At 45.4% G+C, this 27,465-nt stretch overlaps 1 protein-coding gene, 1 long non-coding RNA gene and 1 pseudogene across 6 annotated transcripts in view; 1 reads left to right on the plus strand and 2 right to left on the minus strand.

The window, feature by feature from the left end:
* Nucleotides 1-6,900: 6,900 nt before the first annotated feature.
* LOC118971314 (uncharacterized) lies at nt 6,901-12,452 on the minus strand. 5 transcript variants are annotated; one of them, XR_012124702.1, is made up of 6 exons: nt 11,952-12,452; nt 11,587-11,714; nt 10,303-10,787; nt 10,048-10,188; nt 7,237-9,208; nt 6,901-7,019 (listed from the first exon to the last, which is right to left on the minus strand). It is a non-coding gene; the product is annotated as an uncharacterized lncRNA (long non-coding RNA). The 5 variants fall into 5 exon arrangements; XR_012124703.1 differs by having other exon boundaries at nt 10,048-10,787; nt 11,587-11,709; XR_012124701.1 differs by having other exon boundaries at nt 7,237-7,819; nt 10,077-10,787.
* Nucleotides 12,453-12,454: 2 nt separating this feature from the next.
* Nucleotides 12,455-27,465, plus strand: part of PREP (prolyl endopeptidase) — a 103,223-nt gene continuing 88,212 nt past the window's right edge. Inside the window, exons 1-2 of the mRNA XM_037012298.2 lie at nt 12,455-12,624; nt 18,698-18,772. Of these exons, the coding sequence (XP_036868193.1) occupies nt 12,580-12,624; nt 18,698-18,772 (120 nt within the window). The 5' untranslated portion in view covers nt 12,455-12,579. The remainder of the gene's footprint in view (nt 12,625-18,697; nt 18,773-27,465) is intronic.
* LOC108405260 (large ribosomal subunit protein uL23 pseudogene) lies at nt 16,872-17,409 on the minus strand (annotated as a pseudogene).

Genomic DNA, 27,465 nt, shown 5'->3' on the forward strand with positions numbered 1-27,465 from the left:
TGGCCTCCATGAGGACATGAACTGTGTCTGCCATGTTTCCAGGCTAATTCCCAATAACACATCTTGGGTTTGTACTGTATTGTGATGCGAGAGGCCTCATAGTAGATAATATATTTTTAATATTTGTACATTCTTTCTAGAGCAGACGAGGCAGATGAAGTCCTGGGCTGTGCACACAGAATGAGCGCTCAGCAGTTTAGTCGGTATGCACACGTGTTTTCATGGGAATGGTCTTGCTCAGAACGGATGGGACGCAAACGGCATCACTGCGAAATTCCAGGGTGCAGCACCTCAGGGAAGGGATATCTAACTCTACCTTAATGATCTAGGGGAAGTATTGGACAACATACTCAAGGACCAAGAGACAGCCAGTGGCTTAGAGTGTAGAGTAAGCCTCAGGATTTGGACTTAGAAGACAGTGTCCCTGGAACGATTAAGCGATGCACAGGGGAGCAGAATTAAGGAAGGACATCTCTCTCTCTGGGAGCCTCACGCACCATCTGCAGAAACTGTACTAGAGCATAAACATTGTCAAGTTCTCTATGAGCTGGAAATTTCACCAGATAACAAAGGGACCCAAGGGCCCTGGGAGCTGGTCATGCAGTGGATCTAGGGTGAGGCTCACATCTGAAGCCTAGTACTTAACTGCAGGGGCCCCTCCCGCTCGGAGTGGACGCAGAGCTGCCGAATCTGAGTCAGGCCAGCAGAGGGCAGCGCAGCGAACTTCGGGGCTAGTGTGAACCGGAGCCTGTTCGTCAATGAAGGGGGCTGGGGGCTTGCCTGCGAAACCGGGGCTGCCGTGAGAAGATAAACCATCAGGAGGGGGCCCACAATTCTGATGAGCAGATTTTAGAGCTGCGACAATTAGGAATTAGTCTCGACTTCCAAGTACAGGAGCCAGTGAGCAGTTGGCCTGTTTCTGACACAAGAGACAAGAGAAAAGGACCCCAAAGCATTGTGCTCAGCCTTCCAGGAATCTGCAACTGTTACCCCAGAGTTTCCCAGCTCAGGTGAAATCGTGACACTCTGGTCTGTCCTGCACACCTCTTCGTGACATTGGCTTGGCAGGGGGCTGGCAGAGGGGTGCCGGGGACCTCAAGAAGCCCTTAGCTCACAGTGACTGCCAGCCGCCTGGAGAGCAGAGTATCTTCCCCAGAAGTGGGGAGAGTATGAACACTTCGCTTCCTTCTTTATCCAACGGACTCCAAATCCTCAGGCTTCCAACTAAAAAAAAGAAGTTTGTGTATTTTGAGGGATAAGCCTGGTTGGTCTCCATGGCTGGGCTGTTGAGGGAGGATAAGTGAGCTACATTTACTCCGAAAGTTTTTCTTTGAGCCCATGCCTACTCTAAGCTGTGAAAAGTGGTCCTGGGAGCAGCCAGAGTTGGTGTTTTTGAGCCCAGTGGGCAGCAAGCACAGAGAGGGCAACACTGGGAAGCGAAGACACTAGTGTAAATCCAGAAGCCTCCCCGGACAGCACCCAGCTCTTGGAAAGTGCTGACTGCAGAGATGTCCTGAGGCCCTGGGTGACTGCTCCGGAGCTTCCCTCCTGGCAGGCTACCGAAGGCTGTTTGTTTATAGAAGGGGAGGCTTCCTTACATTACCCTGCAGTCAGCACGCTCACTGGTGTTTTCCCCCTGAGTGTTGACGCTCTGTGGAACCACCCATGTCCTGCTGCCTTGCTGGCCTTTAAATAAACCACAGGTAACAGCTGACTGTGAATATCCTAAGTACGAGAGCAGTAATCACTCACTGAGGACCTTCTCCAAGGCCCCCTGGCCCCTCTCTGTATCATTTCTCGTTCCACAGTTCGTGACCCACATCAGCTCTGATCTCCCTGCCCCAAACTCTGGGTCACACACTGTAACTTTGACGTCGGCCTTTGGACCTCTCAGATCTGATAGGCTTCCGTTTCTTGGATCCTGGTCCCACTGTGTGGCTTTAAGCTTTGCTCTCCCCTTCAACCTGACGGGCACCCACGGCCTCAGAGGACAGCTCCACTCCTTCCTTCTTCCTTAGGCAACCAGCGGGCCAGTGTCTGGTTCCTTCTGAAAGCCTCCGAAGAGGACTCCACACTGGCGCCAGCTTAGCCAGCTATTCAGTGAAGAGATTCCCTCCATTATCCGTTAGTTAAGTTGACCAAATACAAAATCAACCCTGTAAGTTTTATTTAGCCTTCTTTTCCGTCTGTTAAAGTCAAGCAAATAGTACCAGTTTTTACTTTAAAATAACATATATGGTATAATCCACCGTGTGTGTACACCACCGTTTGTTCATTCAGTCTGCTGTTAATGAACCCGTGGTTTGTTTCTAGTTTGGTGATATTCTGCACAAGCACTGTTAGAAACATTCTTGCCTGTACATTCTGGTGCACAACCGTGTAAGCTTCTCCCAAGTAGAGACAAGAGTGAAATTGCCAGTTGTAGGTACATGTGCACATTTAAGGTGTTCATGAGGTCCAGCAAAACTGTACTCCAGAGGTGATTCTATCAGCCTGTACTCCCCCAACCAGTGCAGGAGAGGGGGGCCCCTGGCTCTGCAACCCCTCCTACACTGTGCATTTCCAGAATTAATTTTTCTGATCTAGTGGGTTTGTGATGACACCACCTTGCTGTGATTTGCATTTCCCTGATTATTGGTGAAGTTAAGCATCTCTCCATGTGTTAACTGGCAGTTTGGAGTCTTACGTGATGAGCCTGTGCACGTCTTTTGCCCATTTCTACTGGGCTGACAAATGTTTTCATACTGATTCCTCAGAATATGGAAAATATATTCCATATGCTAGATTTTGATAGTTATACATGGTGTAGATGTTATCCTCCTGAATGTAGACATTTCTTTTCACTCTCTTTATGATGTAATTTGATGAATGGGGATTCTTAATTTTTATGTAATTAGAATGATCATTCCTTTCCTTTGTGGTTAGTGCTTTTGTTTAAGAAATCCTTCCCCATCCTAAAACTAAGAGGTTTTCTTTTTTCCTGTTCATCTTCTAAAAATGTATTGTTCTTTCTTTTTTGTGAGGTCTTTAATCTAGAGATTTATTTCATATCTATAATATGAGCTCTAAGTCCAATGTTAATTTTTCCATATTAATGAACAATTGTTTTAGCATCATTTATTGTATAGAAAGATACAATTGTTTTTTTAATGAAGTATAATTTATGTACACTATTATGTCAGTTGCAGGTGTACAACATAGTGATTCAACAATTACATAAATTATGAAATGCTTACCACAATAGGTGTAGTTACTATCTGTTGCCATATAAAGTGATTATAATGTTATTGAGTATACTCCCTATGTTGTATTTTTCAGCCCTGTGACATTTTTTAGTTCATAGTCGGAAGTTTGTACCTCTGTTTACCCTTCACCTAGCTCACCCATCCCCCACCCCCCTCCCCTATGGTTTGTTCCCTGTATCTATGAATCTGTTTCTCTTTTGTTTGCTTGTTCATTAATTTTTTTAGATTTCACCATAAGTAAACTCTATAATTGTTTTTTATATATCCATTTTATAACCAGGAGCTCCCTAAATTCTATTAATTCTAATCATTTATGCATAGATTTTTAAAATTATATACACACATAATCCTATCTTTAGTCATAATTCATGCATAGATGTTGAATTTTAATGTTTCTGTAAAAATTAAAATAATCACGTGCTATTTCTCATTTGTTTTCCTAAGGTGGCAAATTTAATTGATTTTTTTAATGCAAATCAACCTTGCATTCCAGGGATGAATCAATTAGACCATGATGGATTGTCCTTCCTACACATTACTAATATTTTAGAATCTATATTAAAAAGTTATTTTAACCATTATAATAAGCTATTCTAATCATATTTTATATCAAGATTATGTGAAACTAATAAAATGAGCCAGGGAATAGTCCCTTTCTCCTTTGGACTACCTTGTGTGAGACTGATTACTTTCTCCTTATATGTTTGGGAGACTGACAATCATCTAGGGCTGAGTTGCTTCCTAACTAATTTTTTCAATAGTCCTTGGTCAAGTCTTTCTTTTTAATGTCAGTATTCAAAAGATGCAGTTCTCTAAGAATTTATCCACTTCACTGAAATTTTCAAATTTTTTGGCATAAAATTGTTCATAATATCTTCTCTATCTGTACCAACCATAGTTTTGTTTACAGTCCCATCCTGATTTTGCATACTTTTCCACTCTCTGGTTTTCTTTTGATTAACCTTGCCAGATTTTTATCAATTTTATCAAAGGACTAAATCTTGGCTCTTTACTCTCAATATATTTTTATGCCATTAATTTTTTCCTCTATATTAGTTCTTTCTAATATAGGGGGTTGTTTTGCTATTCTTTATCATTTCATAAAATAAATGCATTACTAATTAATCAGTAGGTTTTCCTATTTTACAAAACAAGCATTTGAAGCTATAAATAAATTCTAAGTCTGCTTAACCTACAGACTACTAGTTTTGATTTGCATTAATGTTCAGTTTTAAATATTTCTGATTTTCTTTTTTTAATTTGACTCATGAGTGTTTAGAAGTTAATTCCTAGTTTCTAAAAATACTGGTATTTTTTAGTTAAGAATTTTCACTTGATTTCATTGTAACCAGAAAATACCTTCTATATTACTTTGATTCACTGAAAAACTTTTGAGACTTGTTTTATGGGCCAAATGTTTTTAAAATAATTTATCTGTGCTTTAAAAGAATACATAATTTATAGTTGTTAGAAACATACATCAACTTTGTCAATGATTTTGCTCAAATCTGTAGTTTAACTCTGTCCACTTGTTCTTTAATTACTAAGAGATTAAAAACTCTTGTTATGATTGTGTATTTATTCCCGTTTGTTGTTCTGTTAATATTTGATTTATATTTTGGGATTTCATTAGGGGGTTATTATGTGGTTGTACCAATTTATGCTCCCACCAGCATTGCGTAAGAATTTAGAGCTTCTCTTGTATTTAGTACCTTCATATTTCTGACATTTTGCTAAGTAAATAGGTGTAAAATGAAACTTCCCTGGGATCATGATTTCTAATTCCCTGATTATTAATATTATCTGGCTCGGAATGTTGGTTGACTATACGTGTTTCCATTTCTATAAAACACTGATTTACATCTTTTGCCTACTTTCCTATTAAGTTGTTTGTTCATTTTTCAACCCCCAAGGAAATATTATTTTGATGTGTAGCGAATGGCTTTTCTCAGCTAGCATCCTGCCTTTTCACTCTCTTTAAGGTCTCCTTTGATGCTAGAAGTTCTTTATTTTAATGCAGTCAAATTAATCAATATGTTCTTGAACAGTGACCTTTTCATACGCCATGTTTAAGAAATTTTTTCCTAGCTTCAGATAAGGAAGAAAGTCGTGTGTTTTATATAAGTCTTAAAGTTTGCTTTTGAAATTTGCATTCTAATCATTCTGGAGATTTGAGGGGGCGGGTATTTTTACTGTTTGGTTTATTTTTGGAGTTTATTTTGGTATGATCGGCAACAGGTAAACAATTTTGTTTTTTTCCTCATAATAAACATTTATTCTGTTTATTAAATAGTTCCTCCATTCCCCACTAATGTACAAAAGCATCACTGTCAAGGTATCAAACTTCCCTGTATTTGTGCTGTTGTTTTTTGGCTCTCCTATTCCATTCCATTGGTCAATTTTCCCATCTCTGTTCATACACTACACCAGCTCAATTACTTTAGCTTTATATTCATTCTTGATAAAGTCCTCCTTCCTTCTGCAAAGGTGTTTTGACAATTCTTAATCTTTTATTCTTCCATATAAATTTTAGAATCAGCTTGCCCATTTCCACAAAAAACAAATACATAATGGTATTAAGATTTTAACTGTGTTTGTGATGTATTTATAAATCAACTGTGGACAACTGACTTCTTTTCAATATTAAGTATATCAATCCATGAACATGGGATATTTTTTTAATTGATTTAGGTATTCTTTTATGTCTCTCAGGAAAATATTCAAAATTTCTGTGGTCTGACCTTGCACATCTCTTTTTTTACATTTATTCCCAGATACTTTATACTTTTTGCAGCTACTGTAAGTAGGTTTATTTACATTAATTCTTCTAATTGTTTATTCATATTTCTAGAAATATAACTGATTTTTGCATGTTGATCATATACTCAGCCACAATGAGCAACTGTCATTATTTTGAGTAAATTTTTGGCAGATATTTTGTCCTTTAAGTAAATAGTCATATCACATAGAAATAATGACAGTTTCATTTTCTCCTTTCTAACCTTCAGTTCCGTGTGGAATAAAAGCGTGATAGTGGCGTGCTTATTATTCTTTTGAGATTATACAGGGAATTCTTCAGTGTTTCCATACTTAAAATCATTGGGGTAGGGTTGGGATTTTTGGTCCTTGTGTCTGTTTTTCACATTTACCTTAATCAGGTTAAGGTGTTCTCGTTTAGTCCTACTTTTCCTTTTTTTCATGAATGAGTATGGAATTTTCTTTTCTTAATGTGTAGAGATGATCGAATGGCTTTTCTCCCTTGCATTATTTTCCATCTTCTTGCCTCTGTGCTGCTTTTAGTGTAATATCCTCAGAGCTACTTTTCCACTCATCAATTCTCTTTGGCTTTTTTCTAGTTTTATATTTAGCTTATTGGTGACTTTTTTACCACACCAATTTATTTTTCATTTCTAAAAGTTATATTTTGTTTGTTTTCCAAATCTAATCAGGTCATATTAATACTTTTTTTCAACTTACTATTTGGGGGATGACATTTTTTCTTCAAACATTTCACACCTTGCCCTTCTATATTATGTAGCTGATCTTTCCAAGATCTAAAACCTCAGAGGGTCTAAATATGTTGCTTGCTATTTTTTATTACTCTTATTCATGGTTGAAAAATGTTGTCTAGGTAGAAAAAAAACAGTGCTAGATATTTGAAACAGAGAGATTTTAATATAAGAAATGTGCTAGACAAGTGGGATGGCCTGGGAGATGAAAAAGGAAAGGTGATGTTACCGAGAGGTTAGTGACTGTCCGAAGCCATGCTTTCTCCTAAGGATGGAGAAGCAAAGGTTAGGAGGTGTTTCCCAGACCCCAGGAATACAACACTGCTGACGCTGCAGCCCCCCTGCCCCCAGTCACTACCACGACTCTTCAGGAAGCCCAGCCTGCACGCCCATGGACTCTCCAGGAGCGGGGAGTCCACAGTCCCTTTGAAACTGCACGTTTGCTGGACCGTCTGGGAGATGAACGTTCCCCACATACTCACCATGCTCCCACCGTTGGGGTGGCCTGTGGCGATCTGCAGGTGCCTGCCATTGCCAGAATCAATGCTGAGGAAAGAAGTGGTGTCTCCCCCTTTCTCATCTCTGTTTTCTTCCATTTGACAGGACCTAGCCAGAAATCAGATGGTGAGGGCATTTAGGAAATGTGGTTTTCAGGCTATTTAGTGTAATATCCTCAGAGCTACTTTTCCGTATATAGGGTACTGTGTACAGAGGACATCAAAGAAGTGTGAACATGCTGCTGAATGCTAAGAGATTAAAAGCCAGTGTTTCTTTGCATGATCTGTGATCATGTGTTAAATGGTGGTTGATTTAGTCAGTAGAAGACCTCTGGGCCTACACGAGGATGCTTTTCTTCAAAGACGGCCCCTGTGGTACACAACTCAGAGGCAGTCGTTTGTGTGGGGGGGCAGTCTTTCTGGAGTGTGCACAGGGCGACTCCACTGCATAACTCCAGGAGGTTCCATTCACATAGAAGGCAAAGTAAATGATGTCCTTCGCAGTGTTAGTCGGGTACCGTACCGCCGCCCATTCTTCTGGTGTTGCTTGTATTTTCTAAGGGCTGGTCTGTTCGGAAGGAGGGAGAAAGGTGTCTCTGGGGGCCTAGCAAGGCACTAACAATTCTTTCCTAAGCAGCACATATCCACTTGGCATTATTTTCCAAACTCGAAGTCTCCATGTCCCACGTTCATAAAAACAATATAGTGATTCTTTCCCTCCCTCTACCAAAAAAAAAAGGGAGAAAAATGGTAAGGAATTTTGCCAGCTACCTTTTAATTTGAGCTACCAGCAAGAAAGGGCTTAGAGACCTGAGCTTGTCCTAGGGGTTGGGGCACCCCCAAAACCAAACAGGTGTAAACCCTTCAGGTGCTATAGGACACTGAATCTCCAAAAGTGCCGTGCATAATGGACTGAAGGTTAATGCTTCCAAGAACATATAACTTATTATAGGCTGTAGCACTACACTGTGGTCTATAACGGAATGGCTAAACTATAAACATCAAATAAGACCAGCACAGTGAATTTGAATATAGGTTTGGTTCTTTAGAATTAACTAATTCACGATGATAGCTGGGGGGACTGCATGGCAGAAGAGGTATAAAGAGAAAACCAGTCTGGTCACTACTAAGTCCAGAGATAACTGGAGGTACTGCGCAGGGTGGAGAACCTGCTGTGTACAGGTGAGATACACCACTTACATTAATGGGAAGAGCACCCAAAGGCCCATCATTAATTATCCCAGAGTTATGAACGTTCGACAAACTTAAAAAATTTTAACAATATTCTGATGGCCATAAAATGAGGTGTGTTCCATGCAGACTGACTCTCTCTTGTCCAAGTCTGATTTCTGCATGTGTTTTCATGTGTTGTCTGTCTCCATGTTAATATTTTGTGTTTACCTTTCTTGATTATTAGTTCATCCAAGATGCTGTCTGTATCTTGCCTTGTTTCTATCATTTTCTCTCCCTTTTCCTTCCTAATCTCCTACCTCTCTACTTTTTTAGCCAGTAATTTTGAACGGACACATTTTTGTATCACATACTGTATCTACTGAATAGTTTTAAGTTCCAAATTTAAAGCAGATGAATAGATCATTTCATCTTTCTCTTTAAATAAAATGAGTTTATTTTACATGTGGGGGCCACACCTGATTCTTCTCCTAATAACGGAATAAGAAAAGAGATTCCTCTCTCCTGATCTAGAAACACTCCTAACTTGGGATTATCATTAGAAATGATATAAGTAAGTTCCATGAACTGAAGTAGAAGAATATTCTAGATTCATTCGATTCACTTCCTCTGCCCAAATTTTTTGCCTGGGCTTGATTCAGTCCTATGCTCTCCTTCCAGTACTTAATTCGATCAGGCATTAAGCAGAGAAGGGGAGGAGGAGGTGGAGACTTAGATTTCACAGCAGAAATTCTGGACACCTCACATTTCCTTTCAGCCACAACGCCTGCTGGAGAGAAGGGAATTAGAACAGACAAGCTGCAGTTCCTGCAAAGACAGATCTATGGGTTTCGTACGGACTACAGGCCCAGTGGTGGTCTCTGAACCAAATACACGCTTGTAGATGGTTTGAAAGGGAAGAAAACCCCTTTAGTAGGTAGACAATCACTGCTCCCTCTCCCCCACCTTCCCCTCATCTGTGAGGTGTGGACACTCCCCCAGGGCACTCTCATTCTTAATTGCAGAGCTGGTTTTGAGGCTTCTATATCTCTGCTTCTGCTCTTTCTTAGAACCACAGAATCTTAGAAACTTTTGAAACCACCTGATCCAATTCTGTCACATTGTGGACAAAAGTACTGGTGAGGTGAGTTCTCATTCAAAGCCAGGGAAACCGTTTGGGGCGGGGCCATGGACAGAACCTAACTCACTCTAGGGGCCATGATGTCACCCTTGACATGCCTTGCAGAGATTAAATATATAGGAACTTAAAAGATTTTCACTGAAAGTCACATTGCAAACACAATATAAATCTTGGGGGAAAATGAGTCTCATATGACTCAGGCCCACCCTTTAGTTGGTCGGTCAACTAGCTCCCTGGAAACCAGAGCCCAGTGAAAGAATGGATCCTCTGGGCAGGCACCTGGGGTGTCAGTCTTTAAGGGGGGGCTAACAAGATGGCATTCTTGTATGAATTAGAGAAACAGGCTTCCCCTAGGCAGATGCAGCCCCTTGCCAGTGGCCCTTTGTGAGGATGTAAAGGCACCCCTTGCTCTAGGCGAATGCAGCCACTGCCTGCGTGCACAGTGTAGCTTGTGGAAAGTGCGATGGATTTCAGTCCACGCTTACCCCTTGGTCAAGCCTCCTTGTGCGCGTACCCGAAATCACTTGAAAGACGGCTCTGTGGTGGTCTCCCATGACTTGGCAAGAACTGGCAGTGGGGCTGAGACAGTTAGGCAGCTGTAAGTGACCCCTACCTGCCAGGTGACTCTGGTGAACGGAGTGGGGTACAAAGTTCGGGGTCAGGCGATAGAGGGGGAGCTGCAGGCTTCCCTGGGGGTCCTTCTATGCCTCTACCACCCCCCACCCCCCATCTCCGGGCACCTTGGGTCCCAGGTTAGAGCGTGTGTTCTCACGGAATTCATTCTGTAACTTCCCCGTAAACAGTGTGCAGTGACAGGGCTTAAAGAGCGCTCCGGTTTATTTATTCGGGAGGTAATCCTTGCCTTCCTTAGATGGTTCAATTACTTCCTTTGTCTTCACTTTCCGTGGACGAAGTAAATTACGGACTTTGCAGTCGACCGATGAATTTGCATCTTAGTTGTGCGATGACTTGGCACGAATTCTCTCAGAGCTGCTGAGCTTCCTGCTCCTCATCTGTGAAATGGGCTCTGCTGGGAGGATGAAAGCGCACGACTCATTTTATCAAGTACCCGGCAAACCCGGGGAGTGAACGATGGCGGTGTGGCCGTGACGGGAGTGGGTGCCATCGCGTCGTCCTCTCAGCGCTGTCACTGCAGGCGCACAGACTCTAGCCGGAGCGCATGGCGTTGTCTGGGCCCCGAGGAGCTGGGCGCCAGCATATCAGCCTAGAGGGGACAGAGGACGATGCCTGGGGTTTGATTTGTCCTTTAGGTGCCACCGTTCCCACAGTTCCCACCATGGGTCTCGCTAAAACGAAGGCCTAGGGGAGTTCCCGCTGCTGTTGGTGTCCTCGCAGACACCGAGGGACGCGTTAGGGTACAGACCGAGCGCTGCATCGGAGATCTGGGCTTGCATGTCGGCTCTACCTCTGACTTTTTTTTTTTTTTTTTACTATTTGTGAAGTCCTGGGCAAGTCAGCCCCAGTTTTCCTCAACTGTAAAATTGGGATAATGTTGGTTCTTATCTCATAAAGTTTAAATAAGATCATTTCTTGGCATGTAAGAAGCACTCAATAAGCATAACTGTCGTTGTTGTTATTAGGGGGTCTGCTGAGTCAGGTGTTCCGGGGTTGCTTCTCACGAACTCCTCACAGATGGCAGAAGCCTAGGGCAGTGCCTGGCAGCCCCTGGGCCAGGGGACAGGCAGGTGAGGCAGGGGGCAGTGACTGAAGTCAGGAATGCTGGGCTACCCAGTGCTTTGTCCCTGTGTGTGTTTGCACGAAGCTTGGCACGGTGGCAGGGAAGGAGTATAAGGGGCCCGATGAACAGAAGTGTGAGCTCTCCCAGAACTGAGGATTCTCGGCTTGCCCGAGGTGGTGGGGTCTGGGAAGCCGTGCAAAACACGATCATCTAGCATCCCCCCAGGCCCAGAAACAGAACTGCGGGTGAGGCGCATCACCCCGGACGGCAATAAAAACAAACAGAAGGCAGGCGTTCACAGTAGCTAGTGAGTCCTCATCCATACCTTCCTCCCAGGACTTTTAAGAAGCCAGGAATACAAAACACACTGGGTACACACCACAGCTCCGATGACGGGGGCCACAAAACTTCTTCCTGGTGGCCCAGAAAGCCAGACCAGAAGACATACCTACACTGGCCGGAGGATGAAGAAATACAGCTGTTAAAATGTCATGGGTTTGAAGGCAAGCATCTTGTCTGGTATGTTTCCCCCCCACAAGGACGATAGTAGGTGCTCACTAAACAAACACGGTGGCAGGGAAGGAATAAAAGGGGCCCGATGAACAAACAACCCTAGGTTATTTCCAGCCCTCCTACCTCGATCCCCCCTCAACTGGTTAAGTCTGGGATAAGGGCTCCTCGTGCTCCTACCAGCACGCAGTGCACCTCCGGAATCCGGGGGCCCCACCGCCAGCGCGCACCGGGGGTGTCGGAGTGCAGGGGCGTGTGGTTCCCTCTCGGCCATCAGGAGCCCTATTCCCTCCCCTGAGCCCGGTCGCGGGCACTGGCGATCAGTCCCCCGCAGGCCCTCTGCGCACTCGGCCGAGGAGAGGCCGGGCCTCCACGCCGCCCCCACCCGGGCCGCGAACGGGAGGACGGGGGGATGAATTAATAGGCAGAACCCCGTTACTGGTTCTCCTGCAGGGAGGCCCCGCGGGCGCGGCAGCGGCGAAGGGCCCGGCGGAGGGAAGTCGGGGGCCGCGGGGCCGGGCGGCGCTCCTGCAGAGGGAGCTGTGCGCTGGGCCAGACGCACGCTCGGCGCCGCCCGCGCCCTCTTGCCGCCGCCGCCGCCGCCGCCGCCGCCGCTGGGCCCGCCCGCCGGGGAGGGGCTCCCGGCCTCGCCGACCGCCGCTTCCTGCTTCCCGCAGGTCCTCGCCAACGCCGCCGGTCGGGTCGCACGAGCCCCGGCCGAGAGCAGCCCGCCGCCGCCGCCGCCGCCCGCTCGGCCCCTCCGCGCCCGCCCGCCGTCCGCGCCCCGCGCCGTCCCGGAGCCCCGGCCATGCCGTCCTTCCAGTACCCCGACGTGTCCCGCGACGAGACGCAGGTGGGCGCCCCGCCCGCCGCCCCGCGCCCCGCGGCCTCCCTCCCCCCTCGGCCTTTGTTTGCCAGCCGCGGGCCGGGGGCGCCGGGAGGAGGTCCCCGTCCGCCCGCTGGCCGCGGAGCCGGGGGTGCTTCCCAGTCAGTCGCCGCGGGGCCGCTGCGCGAAGCCGGTGGGGTCCAGGGCAGACGCCCCGGTACGAATGGGCGTCCGGAGGGAGTGGGAGGCCGGAGCGTGCCGCTGCTTTGGGGCTGGAGGGGGCTCTCGCTTAGATCCGGTGGGGGGCCGGGGGGAAGTGTGCAGATGATGTGAAATGTGAAAACGGAAGCAAACTTTTTGAACTACCAGATTTAAAACCCTCAGAGTCGAAGTTCATTCATTCATTCGATTTTAAAGCGCGTGTGGAGCTGAGCGCCTGCTCCGCCCCAGGCCGGGTGCTGGGTGCTGGGCGCTGGGCGCTGGGGATGCAGAGACAGGACCGGGCAATTGGGAAGGTGGAGCGGTGACCCTGGAGTGTGGCAGCGCCCAGCCAAGTTCTCCTAAACCAGGAAAGGAGCTGAAGGGGGTGAGCGGAGGCCTTAGGCGGGAGAGGGGACGGCCTTTTTCAGAATGAGTTTGTCTTGGCTAGTGAAGGGGTTAACCACCCTTTACCTTCCACCTACAGGGAGATCCAGCCGGCGGAATTCTGGGCAAACACCTTTTTTGTGCAAAAATTAATTTGGCATATTAAGAACTGGAGTGAATCCAAATGTTGTGGGCATGATTCTCTTAGGAATAGCCAAATGTATTAGAGATTACTTAAAATAGAATCACAATAGAAGTATTTCTGTATAATGCAGTTCTCATTTTTTTCTACTTGATTTTGACCGATGTATACCGGGGAGTATATACTGTACATCACATCTCTCTTTGGGGTTAAAGGCTAATGAGGCTTAAGAGTAAAGGACATGTTGTTTTAAATTAAGACTTCCAAGTGGCACGGATGTGTTCATGCTTTCTTCTACGAGGGGCCATCTGGTAACCATGTTTTCTCAGTCTGTTCGACTGCTTGCTTATTACATTTGCTGGCACAGCCCAAGAAGCTCCGCGCTTGTGGTTCGGCGGTTGTTTGCTTTGTGTATGGGAGTAAAGCGACCCTGCTGGAGTGGGAAGAGGCCAGACCATTGAGAAGGACCTGAGTTCCAGTCCTGGTCTTCTTGCTTTCTGTGTGGATGCCCTTGGGAAGGTCACTTACCCGTCGTAGGCTTTTTTTTCTCATATATGACCTATTACAGGGCTAGCTTGGCTAACCACAGAGCCACGTGCCTCTCCAATAGAATATTGTCATTCATTTCATTCACATGACAGTCTAGCCCTGCCGTGTGCTTTAGGGATGGGAAGGCATGTGAATTCCTCAGTTCAGCTCTTGAGGATGTTTGAGTTTTCAGGGTAGATACAAGGAAGTATGGTTTGATAAGCCCCATTTTAGTTTCATTTTACTTTGTTTTTAGGGTGACTTCCTGCTTAGTTTTTCCCTATTGGGGTTACTAAAGTCCTACAGTTCTCTTATCTATGTCCAACAGCTCTTGAAAGGGTAGAGAGTGAGGATTTTATAAAGACAGCTAAAAGATCATGAGCAATGAATTTGAAAGGTACACCGTGAATTTCAGTTTCTCCAGTTCCTTCTCACCACCGAGCTAACAATGCATGATACCCCTAAGCCGCATGGCCAAGGGCGTGTAGCTGGTCCAACCTGGACACTGCTCGGTGGGTCTCATAGGGTCCTTATCCTACCTACCTGGGGTATCTTTTTCCTGTGACAGAGTCCTGATTACTAAGCCCTGGTCTTAATACATTTGCTCAAACTGTATCCTTGATGTCTAGGAAGGGTTTGTTCCTCTCTAGCAGGGGCTAGAGATTGCTGTAGCTCTCTGTCTCTCTCACTTGAACATCTTTCAGCCAACCTGGCAGTCTCCTGCGGAACTGGTTGGAGTACGCAACGCTTTTTGGTGGATTTCTACCCTGATGAGCCGAAATTTGGAAGCCGTGACACTTCCAGTATAACGCCATTGCCCATGCCCACAGCCTCCTGTTCCTGGCAGGCAATTCAGCTCCAGTACAGGTTCGAAGAGTGTGTAGTGTGAGTGGAGAACTCAGAGGAGGATGGGATTCGTTTCCACCCAGAGGAGGAGATACTGTGTGAACTGAGCCTGAAGTTGGCCAGTTGGCTGAAGTCAATAGGACATTCCCAGCTATGCTACTAAAAGCTGTAGATATGTAGGGCCGGATGGACGTGGAGTTGCATTTATTTGTAGATGGCAGGGAGGTCATTATGTGGATACATGTGGATGGGGACTAGAAAGAAAAAAAAAAACTGGAGCCAGGTTTGATGGGCTCTCCCTGCTGTGTGTACAAGTCTGCACTTTATCCTGAAGGCAGCAACTGAGCTGTTGAACAGTATGAGTAACATGTTGAATGGTAACGGTGCCTTCTCAGGGCTCTGTGTTCTAAGTCTCTGGGAGAGAGAAGGAATGGTTTGCGAACTTAAATCAGTTGCGAGAATCAGATACCACTGCACAGCTTGAGTCAAGAGATGTGGGTATGCGACCAGCCCATTCGTAGGTACGGTCTTGTAAAATGAAAGGGGGAAGGGACCCTTAGCCCCAGGGAATGTCTGTGGGATTGTCCTGGACAGAATCAGTTTCTCGCCTGCTTAAGTGTCTGTGGATAAGGACCCTCGATCTGCTTTAGATGGTGATGCGGGTTCTGGGAAGATGTGGCTGTTTCCCCAGAGGTAAACACCGTTCAGGAGGTAGCACCGTGTGGATGCACTGGGCACCGAGTCAGGGTCCAGCTGTGCACCTGCTGGTCTAACACTTGGCCTGGTTCATTAGCCAGGAGGTTAAGTCCACACGCTTAGGGCTGGCTCGGGGTGGGTCACAGCCCTTCTGAGTTTCAACCATCTGGCCTTTGTCAATGCTTTAGTTCCCTTCAGCTTCAGTTTGTCATCTGGAAAGTAAGTTAGTAGTAACCTCCCCATGAGGACTGGAGAAGTAGTGTGGCTAGAATCTATGGCACAGTGTTTAGCTGACAGTGATCTAGGACTAAACAGTAAATCCGTGACCTTTACTCTTACTAACCTCCCTGAATTGCACTCTAATCTATAACGTAAGGACATCATCAACCCTCTTCCAAGGTTGCTTTAAAATGTGGGGCACGACAAGAGGATACTCAGCAGATGCCCATTGTATTGGGTCTAGTACCTGCCAGTGCCCTCACTCAGCATTAAACTCACACGATTTCTAGTTAATCTTTTTCCCCTTCCTTATGAAAAGTTAAGTCTCTGGATATGTCTGAGTTTTAGTAAAATCATAATTGAGGAACGTTTTAAAGTGCCTGGTCTGTCCCCGCGGAGGTAATATTTGGGGAAAAGCTGTTAGCAGACTATTGTAGTCCCAGGTCTGAACCTGAACTCTGTGTGAACTGGCTACGTTGCCGTCTCGTTCCTCCATTGCTCCTAAAAATTTGCCATTGGAAGATGCTTTACAACCAAAACTTTGTCTGATTGTTTATTGTCAGAGAAAAGAAGGTTATTTTAAGCATATTTTATAACCACTTCAAGGTATATAAAAGTGTAAAAAACTTGCATGTTAGAAGAAAAGATAAAAAGCTTTCATTCAGTGGTAACAATCAACTAACATTTAGGCTTTTGATAAGCATTGGAGATCGGTAATTTTATGAAGTCTCAACAGGAGAGGTTTTAGTCTGGTGTTATGTCCCTTGAGCTTGTCAGGCAGTTGTTTTTTTTGTTTTTTTTTTTCTGAAGTCCTTGTTCTTTATTGGCAAGGGGTGAGGGAAGCAGACAGACTGGTCGGACATGGTAGATGGGTGCAGAGACTAGGTGCTACATGAAAAGCCAGCTAACCCACAATGCCCTGAACTGGATGCTAATGAATTTCTAGATAATTGTTTCATACAAAGCCTTTTCCAAGGATAAAGGGGTTTTTGTAAAGCTTGTTGCACCTTACTATTATGATGGTGGCAACTGTAGTTTTCTCCCAGAACAACTAACCCTAGTCATAAGTATCTCTGCTACCTCAACCCCCCTCCCACCCCAGGATCACAGCAAATATGGTGAGGTGATATGGCTGAGTGTTCCAACTGGGTGAGCAGATCAAGAGTATTGCCCAAGCCATGTTACTTAAGTGCACATGCATCACAGTATGGCCTCTTTGCAGCCAACTAGAAGTCAACATAAAGACATGAGACATAAATGGAGACAATATTTATATTTAGAATTAGCCAGCTGGATTCAGTTTAGATGATCCCAATTTTGTTGGCAACATCCAAAGCATCATAGTCAGGAGCCAGTCGAACATATGCCTACTTCTGTCCATCAGGCCTGATCAGGGTGTTGACCTTGGCCACATCAATGTCATAGAGCTTCTTCACAGCCTGTTTGATCTGGTGCTTGTTGGCCTTGACATCCACAATGAACACAAGTGTATTGTTGTCTTCTATCTTCTTTGTGGCTGACTCGGTGGTCAGGGGGAACTTGATGATGGCATAGTGGTCAAGCTTGTTTCTCCTGGGGGCGCTCTTCCGAGGGTATTTGGGCTGCCTTCGGAGACGCAGTGTCTTGGGCCCTCTGAAGGTAGGTGACATGCGGATCTTCTTTTTTTTGTGGGTGTGGACGCCTTTCAGCACAGCTTTCTTGGCCTTCAAAGCTTTTGCTTTCGCTTCAGCTTTGGGAGGGGCAGGAGCTTCCTTCTTTGCTTTCGGTGCCATCTTCGTGAAGAGGCAGGCAGTTGTTTTATGAGAACAGTTCCCAAGTATTCTGCTTTATCTGCCCATTCCTCCAGGTGTGCATTGTCCCAGGTGTTCTCTCACCTGGCACCAGAGGACAGAAGCAAGCGCTTTGCAGAGCGCCTGGGGTCTTAGGCACAGGAAGAGCCTTCTTTCCTGGCTAGCAGGCGCCCTGGGGCTTTGACTGGCACTAGAAGCAGCAGGCCTTCATTTTCCAGGGGAGTGTTTGCTTCCCTTAGGGAATAGCCCTTCCTGCTGGTATTACAGGAAAAGCAAGAAGGAGACAGATTAAAAATTCATCTGAGATACTGATAATTATCCCAACAACCTTTACGAGAACCCTTAGCCAGATTGTTAGACTTGTTTGAAGACTTGCTTGGAAAGACATTTTCCATGTGGTTCCATTTAATCACTGTAGTACACAATGGGAGATTTTATAATGATTTTTATTTACCTTTGAAAGTTTCTTTAGGTATAATCATCTGAGGAATGGCGACTCCCAGTTGCTCGCCCAGACTCGATGGGTCTCGGAGCCCAGGGAGATGGGCTTTTTGGAAGCTTCCGGGTGATATTGATGAGCAGCCGTGGGAGCTCCCGAAGGCTCCCCGTCAGCCAGGCCCTGCTTACACTAAGCAATTTTCTCTCTCCAAATTTCAGGGTAGTCTGAATGGGAGATGCTTTGTGCCTCCTTTTGCAGTGAAAGAAAGCAATTCATAACCAGAAAAAAGGCTTCAGTTTAGAACTGTTCTGTGGAAGGCACTTTAAGTCAGCCTTTTTAGCTGACGTCGATTAGAATCATTGCATTAAACATTAGTAAACTTGCTTTTTGGCGGTTTCAAAGGCAAACCCGATCACAGTATGTGTTGTAGGGAGATTTCTAGTCACCAGTAAGCTTAGAAGAGCAGAGAAACGAGCACGCGTGTGGGGGTTCCTCGCACACGCCCCCTCGCCTCTCAGCCGCATTGTGTAAATCTGTGCTGTACCACTGACAACACACTTTAAGTTTCTTTAGCACAGCGGCAGCCTTTGTTTCGGGTTGTGCAGACAGAGCTGTTTCCTATTCTGACCTTTCATCTTCCCTCTCCAGCTAAAACACTCTTTTCATGAGGGTGGCTCAACACCTTTGGGAACCCGCCAACTGCGGCTCACGTGGGAATGTGGGCAGACGTGTGGCCAGTGAGCCAATTGGGGTATTTTTGTGTGTCCCTTTCCTCTTTCTCCATCACATTCAGAAAATGTGAATTTAGTTAGGGCTGGGCACTACCTGGCTAATACTGCCTTTTGTCTTTTGCAGGTACAAGATTATCATGGGCATAAAATTTGTGACCCTTATGCTTGGCTCGAAGACCCCGACAGCGAGGAGACAAAGGTAACAGGGGCTTGGGATGGAAGCTAAGGTGGCTTCACAGCACCAACCCCCGACTTCAGCAACTGTGGGTTACCCCCCCTGGTGTCCAGCCCATGGTGAATACACCTGTGGCCACCACCACTCTTTGTCAAATGATTCCAAAGGTGAAAGCATTTTTAGTGTCAGAGAAAGATCAAGAAAATGTTTCTAATAATGTGTGAGAGTAAAGTGACACTGATGAACCAAGTATTTGAAATGCAAATATGAGAAAGAAAACTGACTTTTACCAAAGAAACATGACAACGCAGAGAAAAATAATTGCTGAATACATTTTTCTCAAAGGAAAGAGAATCTATGAACAGATACTAGGTCTTGAAAACTGAATGCTGGACTTGGATTGCATATTGATTTTAATGCAACAATAGAACAAAAACTGAACTATAAATATAAGAACATTCTTATATTTTATATAGAAGGGGTGGAGGGGAGGATTTATCTTCCGCTTTGTCTAAAAACATCAAGCTTTCCTATTCTTTTGGAGAAACATAGTATTTGAAGCCTCTTTGCATGAAGGAAGCTACCCTGAAGTGCTGTGTCCCTTAAGTGCCAAGGACTTGTCATTTGGGACGTATACTGCATGTGGTTAATTCGGTTTGCTTGGGTGAGGGAGTAATGTTTCTCTAACCAACCCCACCTTCCTCAACTCTTGTCTGTAACCATATTTACATATTACTTAGTACCTGAGAATACAATTTCTAGTTCATTCACCATTCCAGAAGTTCATTCGAACTCCTTTAGAATCCCAAAGTGCATTTCCCATTAAAAAAAAAAAAAATGTTCAGTGTACTCCAGGTGGTTTTGCAGGTCATCCTCCAAAAAGCCTGACATGACTCCTGTGTCTGGTGGCCCCATGCCACCATGTGTCCTCTGGAGAACTGAACTTGGACTTCAGGGCAATTCAGACTTGGCTGGAAAGTATTCCCACCTGATGCAGAAGGGGCTGGAGACGGGCTGGGATTCGGGTCGGTGGGGTTACAGGGTCCACCTGCATATCCTTGGGAAGGAGAGGGGTGAAGGGCTCAGCTGGCACAGTGACCTGCAGAAGAGGTGACGGTAGGGGCAGGAAGAGGTGGTCCCTGCCCGGGTGGATCCCAAGAACTCTCTTTGTTCTTCCTTCGTGCCCTCACGCCGGCTGGCCCGCTCCCCTTTCTCCCACCCTCTCTGCTCCTTCTAGCATGTCTCCCACCTTCTCCGCTCAATGCAGAAGCTCTTATGATGTCTCCCCTATCCTTTGGCCTTGAAGTAAGCATACCACCACTTTGAGATTTTCTAGTGGTTTTTCCTTCTGTCTGTAATCCTTGTCTCCCTTTCCGAATTCCTTTGGAGACAAACGGAGGCCTCATGGATAAGGATGGTCAGTGTTTGGGTTTTCATTTTCCGGTCATGGAGCATTGGGATATAGACGAGGGTGGGTAGAAGTTCCCAACTGAAAGCAGGTTGAGGAGCACCGGGTGTAGTTCCTCAGGGAAGGCCAGGGGACTGGGGGGTAGGTGTGGGGCCACCTCCTACCTGGATTCTGCCATGGGTGACACTAGTCACCCAGCCTTGGGCTGAGCTGAGATGGGGATCGAGCCCGTGAATGGGGAGCTCAGGAAGCCACGTAACCCTCGTGGATGGACAGCGCCATGGGAAGGGGTAAGCTACCGCCTCTGCACACCTTGGGGAATGGCCCCCCCTCCAGCACGATGATGACTCCGTCTGAGGCGCGGGGTGCAGCCTGGATTTCTTCAGCCTTAGATGGTGAATGAGTGACCCAGCAGCATTCATGACCCAGTTTCCAGGTGTTAATGAGCACACACTTCGCTGTTCCTTAATTCATAATGGCTGGTCCCACAGTTGACAGGCCACTTACTAGGTGAGACCATGCTCACCAGGGATCTTACAGTCAGCTTTGCTAGGAGCTGTGGCACATACACTGTTATTTTCATGGGATACATTTATTGGGTGCTTACTCTATGCCGGGCACTTCACTGGTAGCTTTGCCTACCCTGTCTCGTTTGATCTGCGAGCCCTAAAATAGATCTATTTATTTTCCCCATTTTACAGATGAAGAAATTGAGTTATGAAGTAACATGTCCAAGGTCACTCAGCTCCTAAGTGTGAAGCCAAGAGTGGCACCTAGGGAGCCCAGGGGGTTGTCCACTTCACATTAAAAATATAGCAAAATAATAAAGAAAAAACTCTTTAATATTATTTTTTGAATAATGAAAGAGAAAACAGGTTTGGGAATGCATGCTGTAGAAATATGCCCGTGCCTGTGCTTGCTGCAGGCCTTTGTAGAGCCTCCTGGGTGGACGCAGAGCCAGCCCCACTCCCACGCTGACCTGCTCAGACAGCACAGGTCAGGGGCTGCGCCGCCCACGCCTCCCCTCTGCCTTCTTCCATACCTTTCTCACTCCTTTCCCAACAGGCCTGTTACTGATGCAGGCTGGTATGTCATCTGGCTTCTGGGGACTTAAATTTTGGCCTCAGACCAAAGGGTAGGGTGTATTTTTCCAGTGAGCAGAAGAGCGGCATGAACATTCTCTGCTCATGGGTATGTGCGTATACCCAAAGCTGGACCGGTCACACCTGGTGTAAAGAGGGCACTCTTCACACAGCCTCCAAAACAAAGAAAAAGCTGCTTGTTACATTTTCAGTTATAACCTGAGGAACCATCTGTAGCTCTTTTCTATTAAGACCTGAAATGCTATCAGTAGGTCTTTGATTTGGTCTAGTATTTAATACAGGTCCCAATCCAGTTCTGACATTGCTTGGCATTTAAGCTTACCCTTTATAAAAGAATATCAGAGCTGACTTGTAACTTAGAACATTCTCAGAAATGGGGGGGGGGGAGCTGAATTTGGATGAATCCTTTCAAGCTTTCAAGGCCCATATACCCCTATTTTGCAGCAAATGTGCCAGACTGTAGAAGGTGCTACACAGCTCAGCTGATGCTCTGAATTAAGTCCAACCTTGATATGAAAGCCTGATAGAGATACTTTGTCAGAAGGGAACAGGAGGCCAGTGCTGCCCGACAGATACATAATGTGAGCCATGCAAACAGTTCACATTTTTCTCGTGGCCACATTTAAAAAGTAAAAAGAGGTGGAATCAACTGTAGTAATATATTTTATTGAATCTAGTATACTCAAAATATTAATATCTCAACATGTAATCATTAGAGAATATTAAGATATTTTACATTCTTTTTTTCAAACCAAGTGTTTGAAAACCAATGTGCATTTTACATTTATAGCACATATCCATTCAGACCAGCCACATTTCAGGTGCTCGGGAGCCACATGTGGCAAGTGGCTGCTCTGTTGGACAATGATACAGACCAATCTTCCCTGTGATGATAGATGTAAAAAATACAAATAAATAATAGCAGATGAAAAAAAAATGTATCACAGGAATTGAAGAACAGTTTAATATTAACAGATTAATAGATTACGTAAACCTATACAATGACCCTAAGGATAACAAAAAGAAACGAAAGAAAACCTAAAACTCAAAGTAGGAGTGACAGTGCTTTAACAAGGTGGCATCTTATTCAAAACAACTTAGAAACAGGCCAGAATGTCTCTGTCTCTGCTCTTTTGATATTTGCAAAGCTTTGACCAAAGCAATAAAACACAAACCAAAATTTGGAGAGAAGAAAATAAGATTATTAATGATAGACGATATGATTTTATATCTAGAAATCCTAAGGGGAGCAGCTGAACATGTATTAGAATTAATGAGTTCAATAAAGCAAATATGTACAAAGTCAACATGAAATCACTGGCACTCACGTACACCATCCGTAGCAAAAAATTAACCCATCTGCTTGCGGCAAAGCAAAGCAAACCGTTGAGAACGAAGGAGAGAGTTCCAGCCTACTGGGGGAGTAAAAATCAGAAATGTGGAGATCTAGAAAAGGGCCACTTTGAGGCATTATTTCTAATAGTAAAAAATTGGGAATAATCTCTATTTCTAACATTAGTACAGTATTTAAGCAGAATGTGATTCATCCCTGGATGAAATACTATATACATCTGTTTAAATGTTGAGCTAAAAGATTGCTTACCACCATGAAAAAATGCTTAGGGTAGAATATTAAGGGGGAGAAGGACGTAGGACTGCGGTTTTCCGCATGATTACAGCTCTAAGAGCTGTCTTTGTAAAAGTAATTCTAGGAGAATCGATACAGAAATGCAAACGAAACGACAAAAATTAGATCAAGGGAAAGCTCTTTAGGTACCTACGAAGTGTGACATCCTCATGTAGTGACCTCGGCCACAGTGACATCTCATAGGTGTAACCTTGGATGTTTTCACCACGACATGTCAGGGAGAGAGGTTTGCATCCTTAAACATGATTTGGGGACGAGGCTAGGCAGGTCCCGACAGGTGCTTCGCCCATACCTCCCACCCAGCAGACATTTCCAGCTCGTCCTTGGCTGGTCGTGGGAGGAAGCTATACCAGTCCTGTTGCTCCCGATATTTGACACTGAGGCAACTTGAGCCTCCAGCCTATTAATAACAAGCCTCTGTCCCCCATCAGCCAGCAGCTGACATTAATGTACAGGCGGCTGACTTCCTAACCCTCACTTCCTAAATTTCCCTCTGGTTTTCTGGGGCAAGTGAACCTCAAGCGGACTCTGCCGTTGCTTTCTGCAGCCTCAGTCTTCCTGGGCTCTTCAAGCATGCCACACCCAGATCTTATATCGCACCTCACCTCGGGCCCTCTCCTGCTTTTCGTCTGCCTGCCCATCAGCCACTGTGCAGGGAGCTGGACCCCCACCCCGACTTCCCTTGTCACCCTCCACTCCCAGGACCAGCTCCTCCTGTTGATACAAACCAACCTCTTCTTGATCAGCAGCGGCCCAGTTGCCAAATCAAGAGGCTTGGAAGTATTTTCATCCTCTGCTCTTCACTGCGCAGGTGGACCACGTGTCTGGGAATCATGGAGGCTGCTGTGTGCTGGCCAGGGGACTGTACCGGCCCCGCTGGGGCCCCGCGCCGGCTCCCAGGCCCTCGGAGTTTGGTGCCTTGTTTCATCACCAAGCAGCCGCCTGGCTGCCAGGTCACTGGGCACTAGAGGAAGATTCTTCACCTAAGCACTGTGCTGTCTGCTCCCCTTCCCGATAGGGATGAATTCTTGTCTTTTCGTCCCTGGGCTCAGTTTCGCCGCCCCAGGGGTGGTGCAGGGAGAAGCCTGGCGCCCCGTCTTCCTCCCTGCCTGTGGCTCCCACCTGGTGGTTGAGCATCCCAGAAGGTGTTACCGACTCACGGAAGGGCAGATGCAGAGGAAGGAAGAGTTGCCAGCTCTTCTGGGATGACTGCCTTCATGGTCACTATCCTCAAGTCCAGCTTCCACAGACCCTGCCCTGGGCCTTGGCGCAGGAGGTAACCACACGTAGAGTATGGGCAGCATAGCTAACAAACGACCAACGCTTTTTCCCTGGGCAACAGGAAAGTGACAGCAGCTCCATTTCCTTTGTGGATCGGGACAGAACTCTACTAGGGACCAGCAACACATCACAAAAACTTGTTTTTGTTTATGTTCATTCCTTCTGAAAAATAAAATGGCCATTTCTTTCAGAAGGGACAAAAGAATACATAGATAGCATAGGTCTTCTTCTCAAGGACTTTATTTATTAGCAGGTAGCTCCTCACACCTGCTATAAGCTTCCCTTTTGCAGGGTGTGAAACCTGAGAACCTAGGACACAACTAAGCAGGATTTTCCTATTTAGAAAAAGATACTATTGCAGCATTTTTCCCCCCAGTGGAATTGTGACTCCTAAGTGTGGCTTCGTTGTGTAAAGAATGATGATGAAACTAGGCCACAGATTACCTTAAAGCTATTTGGCACTGCCCCTTGTAATTGGTACCTTGTGAACCCCATTGGCAAAGGCAGCCTGTGAAACACCTTTTCGCCCCATCATTAGTGTTTGTCGTAAGGATGTGGATTGATAATTACGCCTACGTCATTCCTCTAATGGAAACAGGAAACGCTTCAGGTAAATATATTACCACATATTGCCTCAGTCTCCACAGCTTCTCGGGTCTTCGGTGTCTCACCACTGCCTACAGAAACGTGTAGCCTTATTAGAGTTTATAAAACATTCTTCTCCTAAATCCACAGGGGTATGTAAGGAACAACCCCCTCTGATCCATGGATGGGATAATCATCAAACGCGGGAGCAAGTTGCCGGTCCCGGGCCATCCTTTCCTCCAGGCACTCCTTGCTTCTTTTTCTGTCTCCTCTCTCCTGTCCTTTGTAACTACAGTTTTGATGCAAGCAGCAGAAACGAACTCTGGCCAAGTGAGGCAAATAGAGCATTTGTGGGAAGGGCATGAGGCCGGCTTGCAGCAGGTGAGAACAAGGTAGTTTGGGCTTCATGGCGGGATCGCCACCTCTCACCCTGCGCTGCTAATGGCATCGGTGAGTCCTCATCATGCAACCCTCCGTCACTTGAAGAAGTGGCCGTGTGCCAGGAGATGGAGTTCCGATAGGCCTGGCTCCAGGTGTGTGCACACCCTTTGGCCTCTGTAGTTACGACAGCTGCCTGGAGTTACCTTCAGCTAGAAGGGAGGGCAATGGGGAGGGGGAATGGGGGCTGCCTCTACCCCACATGCCTGTGCTTGCTCCTTCCCCTTTCCCTGTCTGTTCTCCCCTGGCCTCAGTTTATCTGTATTCCCACAGTGCCAAGCATTAGGTAAAACTGGGGTGAGGGAAGGGGTACACTGTCAAAATCAAGACGGACGTGGCCCATGCTGGCATGGAATTTACATTCAAGCCTAGTAAGACCAGCGATTGGAGGTGGACAAACCACATAACCTCGAGTTACCGGAGGTCATGCTGAAAGGAGGCTGAGCCACATCTTGAGTGGAGGCTAGGACTAGTTTCAGGTGTTCCTCATCATGATTTGATATTTTTATACATTATGGAATGATGCTCATGAAAAACCTAGTTCCCATCTGTCAGCATACAAAGTTGTTACAATATTACTGAGTGCATTCCCTGTGGTGTACATCACATCCCCATGACCTACTTATCTTTTAACTGGAAGTTTGATCCCCTTTACCTGTTTTGTCTGCCCCCCCACCCGCCCACCCGGTTCTTCCCCACTCTGGTAACCAACAGTTGGTTACTTGTATCTGAGTCTTGCTTTTGTCTTGTTTTTTAGATTACACATGTAAGTGAGATCATATGGTATTTGCCTTTCTCTGACTTATTTCACTTGGCGTGATACCCTCTAGGCCCATCCATGTTGTTGCAAATGGTAAGATTTCATTCTTTCTACAGCCGAGTCATATTCCATGTCGATGTCTATACACCACATCTTCTTTATCCGTTCATCTGTTGATGGACACTTAGGTTGCTTCCATATCTTGCCTATTGGAAAATGCTGCCATGACGATAGAAGTGCACATATGCCTTCAGATGGATGCTTTTTTTTCCTTTGGGTAAATACCTAGAAGTGAAATTGCTGCATTGTATGGTTGTCTACCTTTAATTTTTTGAGGAACCTCCATGCTGTTTGCCATAGTGACTGTACCAGTTTACATTTCTGCCAACAGGTACGAGGGTTCCCTTTTCTCCACATGCTTGCCAACACTTGTTACCTTCCGTCTTTTTGATGGTCATCAATCTGACAGGTTTGAGTGATAGCTCACTGTGGTTTTGCTTGGCATTCCCTGATGATTAGTGATGTGGAGCATCTTTTCATGTGCCTGTTGGCCATCTGTACGTCTTCTTTGGAAAAACGTCTAAGTCCTCTGCCCATTTTTTAATTGGATTTTCAACATATTGAGAAATGTGAGTTTTTTATGTATTTTGATATTAACCCCTTATCAGATGTATGGTTGGCAAATATCTCCTCCCATTAAGTTACCTTTTTGTCTTGTTGATGGTTTACCTTGCTGTGTAAAAGCTTTTTAGTTAAATGTAACCCTATTTGTTTATTTTCTTATCTGTTGTCCTTGCCTAGGTGACTGGTCTAAAAAAATATTGCTAAGACCAACGTAAAAAACTTACTGCCTATATTTTCTTCTAGGAGTTTTATAGTTTCAGGTCACATATTTAAGTCTTTAATCCATTTTAAGTTTATTTTCGCATATGGTGTAAGGAAGTGGTCCAGTTTCATTCTTTTGCAGGTAGCTGTCCAGTTTTCTCAGAACCATTTATTGAAGAGATGGTCTTTTCCCAATTACATATCCTTGCCTACTTTGTCTTAGTTAATTGACCATGCAAGTATGAGTTTATTTCTGGGCTTTCTGTTCTGTTCCATTGATCTATGTGTCTGTTTTTGTGCCGTTACCATACTGCTTTGATTACTATAGCTTTGGGTAGTATACTTTGAAATCTGGGCACTTGACACCTCAAGCTTTGTTCTTTTTCAAGATTGGTTTGGCTATTTAAAGTCTTTTATGGGTCCATACAAATTTTAGGATTCTTGTTTGGTATTTTGACAGGTATTGCATTGAATCTGTGGATAGCTTTGGGAATTATGGACATTTGAACAATATTAATTCTTCTAATCCATGAGCATGGAATATTTTCCCATTTATTTGTGTCCTCTTCCATTTCTTAATCATTTCTAATTTTAGTATCTGTAACGTCTCTCCCCTTGCCCTGATTAGTTTAGTCAGACCATTGGTTAAATGTATGCTCTCTTCTTTTT

Source organism: Manis javanica, chromosome 13, assembly GCF_040802235.1.
Source record: "Manis javanica isolate MJ-LG chromosome 13, MJ_LKY, whole genome shotgun sequence".
Classification (NCBI taxonomy): domain Eukaryota; kingdom Metazoa; phylum Chordata; class Mammalia; order Pholidota; family Manidae; genus Manis; species Manis javanica.